This window comes from Salvia hispanica, chromosome 2 (genome assembly GCF_029641045.1).
Source record: "Salvia hispanica isolate PSC_SH4W2 chromosome 2, Shi_PSC_v1, whole genome shotgun sequence".
NCBI lineage: Eukaryota > Viridiplantae > Streptophyta > Magnoliopsida > Lamiales > Lamiaceae > Salvia > Salvia hispanica.
This window is the reverse complement of record NC_142693.1, coordinates 60,711,307-60,720,272: the sequence shown is the minus strand read 5'-3', so window position 1 is coordinate 60,720,272 and position 8,966 is coordinate 60,711,307. Positions and strand designations below refer to the sequence as shown.

The window sequence follows — 8,966 nt, the reverse complement described above, 5'->3', positions numbered from 1 at the left end:
TAATTCAATTATTTGTATTATGACTTATATTCTACGTAACATGTAGTAAACCAGGTAATTTGGATTAATTTTTATCAATTTGGTCAATGTCCAATAACTAGATCTAGTCAAGATTCAAAAGGAACAGAAGGAGATAAAGGAGTGCACCCACAAGATTGAATATATACGGTTAGAGACGTTTGCCATGTGCCTTTCACTAAGAGGTTCACTAAGAGCATCCACAGTAGTTTTAGGTCAGCCATAGGCTAGCCACAAACTTCTCCTACCACATCATCAACACTAAAATTTCTCATGCCACATCATCAGGACAAGCAACTGGACAAGCAATAGGCTAGTCATAGGCTAGCCACAATAATCAAAATTTAAAAACAACTATATTTATAGAATTAAAGACAAAATACGGAATTAAATGTACGACACATATACGGGAAAATGCAATAATTTCATTTAAATTAAAAAAAGTGCGTCCAAAAAAAATTTACATGAATAAAAAAAATACATAATAAAACAAAAAACAAATATCGTCGTGCAGTCCTCCGCACCCACAACTCTTCAATTAAATCCTTTTGGAGTTGAATATGGGCATCCACTTGGCGCATGTCGGCATGTGCCTGGAGGCGGCCGATTTCATCGTGAGGTACCCCCCGTCGTACGTTGGGGGCGGCCACGTCGTGGCTTGGACCAGCTTTATCGTCATTGGCCCAACTAGTCAGTTGTACACCTTCATCTTCGACTATCATGTTGTGCATGAATACAGGCGTACATTATAGAAGCAATGCAGTCGACATGACACAAACGCGTTGGACCCTTAATTGCCGCCCATCGAGCCTGGACACACCAAATGCGCGCTCCACGTCCTTGCGCGCCGACTCCTGTCATTCCGTAAAGTAGGCCTTCCTGTCCTCATTTGCGCATCTGATCGTCTTCACAAAGACGGGCCACCTAGGGTATATCCCATCCGCCAAGTAGTAGCTCATATCATACCAGTTGTCGTTGGCGACAAAACTGATGGCCGGACCGATGCCCTGGCACTGCTCGTTGAAAAGGGGCGACGAGTTGAGGACGTTTAGGTCATTGTTCGACCCGGCTACCCCAAAATACGCATGCCAAATCCACAGCCGGTAATTAGCTACGGCCTCGAGGATTATCGTGAGATTCTTTCCCTTGTAGCCGGTGGTGTAGAACCCCTTCCAGGCAGCGGGACAGTTCTTCCACTCCCAATGCATACAATATATGCTGCCTAACATCCCCGGGAACCCATGCTTCTCCCCGTGCATCTGCATCAGATCCTGATAGTCTTGGGGGTTAGGGCTTCGAAGATATTCGTCCCCGATTATTTCAACGACGCCCTCACAGAAATGCTGACACTGCAGGGCAGTCGTCTCACCTATATAGAGGTACTCGTCCCACATGTTTGCCGCACCTCCGTAGGCCAACTGACTGATTGCCGCACTGCACTTTTGAATAGGGGTGTGGCCGGGTCTGCCAGCCGCATCGTGCCTGAAGCGGAAACACAAATATCGACGCTCCAAAGCGTCAACGATACGCATAAACAGCTCCATGCGCATCCTAAAACGCCTCCTGAACAGGTTGGCGTTAAATCGCGGCTACTCTGCGAAGTAGTCGTCATATAGCCGATGATGTGCAGCTACGTGATCCCGAGCAATCACTGCTCGGCGGTGGACAACGGGTCGAGGTCGAGGTACCTCCGACTGCAAAGCCCTTTGTATCAGCCGGTCTATCTCACTGGACGTATAGGCCTCCAATGCTTCGTCCATTTGCCGTTCGTACTCCTCATCACTACTACCACTACTACTACCCGTGTTACTCATTTTGCATTGTTGCTCTTGTACAGAAATTAAGACAGACAGATAGCTCGTTAACACAAGCAGTGCGAATGAAAATGACGTGAAAATCGCGTATATATAGTGTTTCGAAAATTTAATTTAAAAAAAAAATGTGTTGGCCGATCGCTCGCCGATCGCCAGCCTACAATGGCGGCAAGCGGACCGGCCAGCGCTGGGAATCGGCTAGCCGGTTGCTCGCCGACCATTGTGGATGCTCTTGTCGACTCTTATTTGCATTGATTTAGACTCTTATCAATAATATATACTAGCAATTGGACTTTGGCCCAAAAGAGGGACATCTATTTCCATAACTCAGTTTGCACATTCTTTTAATTTGGGCCACATAATGTAAGAAATAGGCCAGTAATATATTAAGTCCCACAGATAAATCATTCATCAGATGCATACGATAACATATTTGCTCAAATTATATTTATTTGCTTAAACATATTTAAAAATTAAAATAAAGGCAAATCACGTGACAAATTATATTCGTGTTGGCTTTTTTTTACGTCTTTGCAATATTAAAATATATGGAGTATTTAATAGGGGAGCATTAGGGCGCATCCTTATTTAGAGTGTTAACGTACATTCAATTTCGTGTTCCCACGTGATACGGAGAATGCAATATTGTAAATATTAAAATTCAATATATATTTATGAAGTTGTATATGCATTTTCGCATATTGCATTTTAGTTATAGGCAAATTATTTTTTATATTGTTGAATTTTGCATTTTATCATAAATTGTCAACCATGCAAAATAAAAAATATATATAAATGCAATCCGTTCGTCTATATATAAAATGCAAATTAAACAGTCTATATCTAAAATGCAAAATTCAACAATAAAAAATGCAATCCGTCTATAACTAAAATGCAATCTGTCAAAATCCATCAATCACTTCTACAAATGTATATTGAATTTTAATATTTACAATACTGCATGCTTTGTACCACGTGGCAACACGAGATTGGATGTATATTAACACTTTAAAATTAGTTAGCATATTAGTATATCCCTACTTTAAAATCTACAAATATATAAAAAGGGGAATTTTGGAGAAATTTACGTAATGCCATTTTAATTGAAAAATTATATATTAATCAAAATTGTTTTTTATTAATAGACCATGATTTGAAAGGTTAAAAAATTACTATTGTTAATTAAAATTGTTTTTTATTAACGAATTATGATTTAAAAAGTCAAAAACAATATATATATATATATATATATATATATATATATATATATATATATATATGAGATATCAAACTGTAAGACACTATTAATTCAATTTATAACAAATGACATGTGCTCACTGAAAGTGGAGAAGAATGTGAAACTCTACAAATTCTCTATTATTATTAACTCATAGGAGTATATTATTAAATCTAATTATTATTAGTATAAACAATATACAAATTACAACTTATATAAATATGAATATATAAAAAGTTTTGTGTATCATACAAGTGTTACACTAGTTAAACATAAAATTGGAGGCTGGATACATTAATTACAAAAAATAATCTCCGGATCGAAATTAAATTTGCCAGAGAAAAGAGTTCACTGTAGAAAAAAATCAAAATCAGACCGAATTATGATCGATCAATCAATTCCCGAAAAGCAAAAGAAGAAGAAAAAAGTTAATTTCCTCCATATTATGGCTGAAAAGAGTTAATTTTCCATTCCATTAATTATTTATTGAATATTAGTAATTAGGTGGTAGAGTGAGGTGGCAAAGGCGAAGCAGGTTGATTTGTACATGGGTCGCGTCTAGCCAGAAACTCACGAGCCAGTTCTTGAAGATCGCCGCCGCCTCGAGGGGTCGGAAACTGAGATGTTAATGTGTCGCTTTGGTGAGGGAGATTCCATGCCGTTGGATCAAATAGAGATGACAAATCATACGTTGCTGGAACTGCTGAAAATGAGGGGAGATCAGCTATGGATAAGGGTGGTGGTGGTGCCAGTAGCGACGGCGGCTGAGGCGGCGGAGTTGGAAGCTCCAGGGTGGCCAGATGGGCTTGTAAGTAGGAGATTTCTGCTTGCAGATTCACCACCTGTACAGTACCAAATTTTGTAACTTTGTAGCATTTGTTTTAATTTTTCACGCCTGCATATAAATTATTCTATATCGTTCTTTTTTTTCAATAATTTATTCAAAATACAACTTCATTTATTTTTCGTTTTCTAATGTCACGAAATTAATATGTACAGTAGTATATATACCCTCAAATATGAGTTTTGAGGATAATATAATCTAGATTAAGAAATAAGCAAAAAATGCAATTAATTCTTTTCCAATATAATTTTAATATATGGAGAGTTTTAGGTTTCATTAAACTGAAAAAGAATAATAATTATTGATCATGTCAAATTGCTTTCATAATTTGAAATATACTTTTGCGGTACAATACACCTTTTTTTAAGGTGAGATATAAACATTTAAGTGATAAGATTCAGTAAGAAAAGAATGCTACTTCATCCAAATATAACGAGAGAATCTTATGCTATAATTGAAACCATATACATCAAAATTGCGAATCGTGTAAGCAAGCTTCATCAAATTGTCTCACAGTCACAGCACCAATTGTATAAAATAAATTACTAACACTTTGATTTCAACACAATTCGGAGTGTATATATAAATATATATATATATACAAGTGGTGATGATGAAGTGAAATTGAATACAAAAAATAACAGAAAAATGGAGTATTAATTTCTTGCAATAAAATAATAGAGCCAAAAAACCAGCAATTAGGGGTCATGCCCCCCCCTCCAACGTTGTACACAAATCACAGACAAAATCCTTAATACCAGCCTAGTCTTACAATTTTTGCAATCAAAAGTTGAGGCACAGAAAGCTACACCATCTCTCTGTATATATATAAAGAGTTTTCTTGAATTCAGAGAAGCATATAAGTGTAACATCCAGGTCCACACTTGTTATACTAATTGTATAAAAAGTATATTTGCCAACTCAAATCTTACTACATACTCAATGCACATATACAAAACTTGATTTCTATTCTATTCAAATTAATAGATTGATGCACCACTAAGGGATTTCAAAGTCTAAAAATTAATTTAATTTGTGTGTCCATCTCCGACATGACAGATTTTAAGGAAGCTATCTAGACCATCATATAAAATTACCAAGAAATTAATTAATTAAATTAAATTAAATAACCTGTTGTTGAAGGGCAAAGATGTGGGAGACGCAGCCGTAGACGGGGTCCCTGAGCCGGGCCTGGGCCTCGTAGCAAATGGTGATGACAGCGTCGGCCCGCTTCTCCACCGGGACGTGGAGGAGGAGCTTCGACACGTTGCTAGCTCCGAACACCTTGTGCACGGCCGCAAAATGCGATGCTCCTTGCTCGGAGTCGAAATGTGGCGCAAATATGCACCCCGTCACGCACTTCCTCCTTAAGAACTTGCACGCGCCACACGGCCCTCCTCCGCCTCCGCCACTGCTGCTTCCACCGCCTCCACCTCCGCTCCCGGACATGCTACTACTAGCAAAATTTGAACTACTCATCTTTTATAAATTAAATGAAAAATATATTAGCTATTTACTAACTCTCATGGCTATCGATCTCTCTCTCTCTCTCTTTTTTTTTGGTTGTATGTTGGTATATATATTAGTGGGTTTAATTCCTTGATAATTAATGGCTTTAGGGTTTGGTGGAATTCATTGGATTGAGAGAGTGTTTTTAAACACTAAAAAAAGACTTTGAAGCCACGCGATGGAGCAAACTTGCGTGAAGCAAACATGCCATAAGCTACCTGCTTTAATTTATCTGGTCTATTTTGCCTAAATATATACCTTTTCTTTCGGCCCTACGTATCTATGACACTATCTATATGGTATATTATTGGTATGTATATTTACATGTAATTAGGGGACAATAGTGTCCTTATGCCCCTTAAATTCATAACGTCTTTCAAATCTCGTGTTGTCACATGTCACGTATAATGTAAAATCACCATGTTATAACAACAAAAAACATTAGTAGAGGTTGTAGATGGATTTCCGCAGATAATATTATAGACGAACTATTTTAAATAATTATAAATCTTAGCCCTTTTGATCCACAAAGGCACTCAACTTTTATTAATTTATTTTAATGACGCAACTAAACACGACAAAGTCTTAACTTTTTTTTTTATTTTTTACAAGTTATGATTCGATGTATTTCTATTGTTATTTTGTATTTAAAGGTTTAAGAAGAATTTTATTTTTTTTTCATTTAACAGAGAATATTGTAGATGAGGTTCAATTTCATATAATTACCAACCAAGCAAGTTACATTGAGGCCAAGAAGTTACCTTGCACGTATAGCTCACTCTCCCTTTGAACTAAAATAAAAAATTAATTAAGAAATAGTAGTTACCAATCCCTTTTTTTCCTTAAACAATAATGGAGTGTATTTTATAGTTTTCTCATTATACGCACCAAAATAATAAATGAACAAATATTAATATAATCTCAATCCTCTCCGACTCGAGATCGCCACATTGCTTTTTCTACTAAAAAATCCAAATATATATATTTTGATCCTGCGGCTTACGGATTTCTCAAAACAACCTAATGAAAATGATCAGAATTAAAATGGATTATTTATTTCAATCGAGATTAAAATTGTTGGATTTCATTCACACACTTATAGTTAATCCGTATTTGGGACAAATTCATCTAATGATCTCACTTTCAGCTTAGATTCATAAAAAATAAAATAGCACACCCTGCATAAGTGTTTTGGACATGATAGATTATGTGTTAATTATAAAGCACTATATTTGGTTGTCATAATCCTAACTACTTTTATCCAATTTCAATTGACAAGTTGACAGCGCTGCTTTACCAACTTATAAATGAGGAAATTGAAGATTATAAAATGATAGTGATAAATTGATAATCACAAACACTCACTTTCACGAACTAGAACTTCAATTAATTAATATTTATCTAAGAATTTGTTCGTGCTTAGTTTGATCATGTATATTTGTCCATATTGAAAATATTCAAGCTCAAGTCATTTAAACTCAATTTAGTCGTGATCGCTAATTAAGCTTAAACATAAATTTTGGAACTTGATAAAATTAAACAAACTTGTACCATTAGTCTTACTAGCTATTAGGGATTTTTACTCCCAATTTCAATTATTTACTACCTCCGTCCCTGAAAGTTTGACACAGTTTACCATTTCAGTCCGTCTCTGAAAGTTTGGCACACTTCACTTTTATCTTATATTCCACTAACTCATTCCTACTCATATTTTATTATAAAACTAATACTTTAAAAATATGATCCACATCCCACTAACTTTTTCAACTTACTTTTCATTACATTTCTTAATGTCAGGTCAAAGTGTGTCAATATTTTAGGAGACGGAGGCAGTAGCAATTAAAAAGAGTGCACTAATATAGATATAAAGAACCTAGCTATATATGAAATTGTTTTGGCAGTTTTGGGTCCGTGCTTCATGCAATATTTCAATTACATATTTTATTTTATGATTATAAAAAACATAAAAAATAAAAGTAAATGCAGTCAAATTAAAGTAGAAGACAGTTCAGCGTTAATGGAACCCTAAGATGCCAGCTGTGGTTTTATTTTAGAAGGTTAGGTGCCACGTCAGATTCGGTGATGCCGCACGTAACAGAATTAAGTGAATGAATCACATTTCTTAAATTGCTTTGTGTGAATATACAACTAATAGCGTGTGTGCGAGTGTTTACACGTGTGTACATATACACACACATCTATATATAGACTCGCATTTTTAGAGATTGAAAATGTAAAATTTATGCTTTTTCAAGAGAATCGAAATCGAAATCGAAATTGAAATTCCAATTTAATCTACTCTTGTATACTTTAGTATTGCGAAATTAATAATTGAAAATGTGAATATACATAATCGGTTCTTGTATAGTTTAGTATTGCAATATTTCAATATTACGTTTTAGTTTATGAGTTTCTGTATGAGGTTTGATTCTAATTTGTTGTTTTCATTTCTATTTCCAACATCAATATTGTTTCGATATACCGTGAATTGTTTTTCATAGGGATTCTAACAGCGGATAATTTTGTTGGAGTATGAATTTTGCCTTTTTCACGAAGGTTTTCTTTTTTCCCCCTCATACTCATTTTGTTTTGTATAAAAATGATAAGAGTTTTGAGAGGGAAAGAAATTTTGTACTATTGATTAAAAGAGTGTATTGTTGTTGATGGTTAGTGGTTGGAGGATTTTTTTTAGGGTTAATAATGGTTTTCCATCTATTCTCGTGATGATTCGAACCCCCGACCTATAAGTTAAAGGAGAAGCGTCTTACCAATTGAGTTACATTTCATTATCGGTTAGTGGTTGGAATGAGCTACAAAGGTCATCGGCCATCGTTTAAAGTGAGCATGATTTGTTACCGATGTCTAAGTGTATTGAAGAATACTTGAAACTGAATTGGACTTATTCAATTCTAATTCTATAACTTTAAGCTTGAAACTATGAGCTTGTTAGAGTTGCTCAAAGCTACAAAGAAGTAGATGTGAGATTACTAATTGAACAATATCTTGATGAATGCAGCGAAGGAAATATCTAACTCTCGAATTTTACTTTTTTTAATCTGTCACCAACTTCATAAAATTTTGTAAAAAAGAAGTGATAAATCATGAGCATAGGCATTCATCATTTTTAAGTCTTCAATTAATACGACATTTTTAGTTCGGTGAGATCATGCATCAAATATTGGATGTATTAATCAATATATATACATAAAGATTAATCATACAAGTTCAGTTACCTCTGAATCTGGTTTATTTGCCATAATATGTCATAACTTTTTTTAATATTATCATATATGGGTCCACATGTATTATGAAGTAGGGATTATATATATGCTTATATCACATTACACAATTTTTAATCAAATTGGGCTGTCTTTTTCAGAAGATTGATTTTCGGCCCGGTACAAGCTCTCTCTTCGGCCCAGTGGATGATAGGGACTATCTCTAATTTGATTTTCTTTATTGCAGTAATACGGAGTACTGTTAATAGAAGTCATGTTTTTTTATTTTAGTTTGTCCATAAATAAGAATTTCAATTAATATAACT

At 34.9% G+C, this 8,966-nt stretch overlaps 1 protein-coding gene across 1 annotated transcript; it reads right to left on the bottom strand.

The window, feature by feature from the left end:
* Nucleotides 1-3,233: 3,233 nt before the first annotated feature.
* Nucleotides 3,234-5,496, bottom strand: LOC125218327 (LOB domain-containing protein 30-like). The gene is made up of 2 exons (XM_048119982.2): nt 5,045-5,496; nt 3,234-3,911 (listed from the first exon to the last, which is right to left on the bottom strand). Exons 1-2 carry the CDS (start codon nt 5,390-5,392, stop codon nt 3,570-3,572), a joined length of 690 nt encoding a protein of 229 aa, XP_047975939.1. The 5' UTR covers nt 5,393-5,496; the 3' UTR covers nt 3,234-3,569.
* Between the last annotated feature and the right edge of the window lie 3,470 nt (nt 5,497-8,966).

What these genes read in the sequence shown, in the direction of transcription:
- LOC125218327 (XM_048119982.2), bottom strand. Translation starts at nt 5,392, where the DNA reads ATGAGTAGTTCAAATTTTGCTAGTAGTAGCATGTCCGGGAGCGGAGGT. An exon ending in TCTTTGCCCTTCAACAACAG is followed by an intron (nt 3,912 to 5,044) that starts GTTATTTAATTT and finishes GGTACTGTACAG; the next exon opens with GTGGTGAATCTGCAAGCAGA.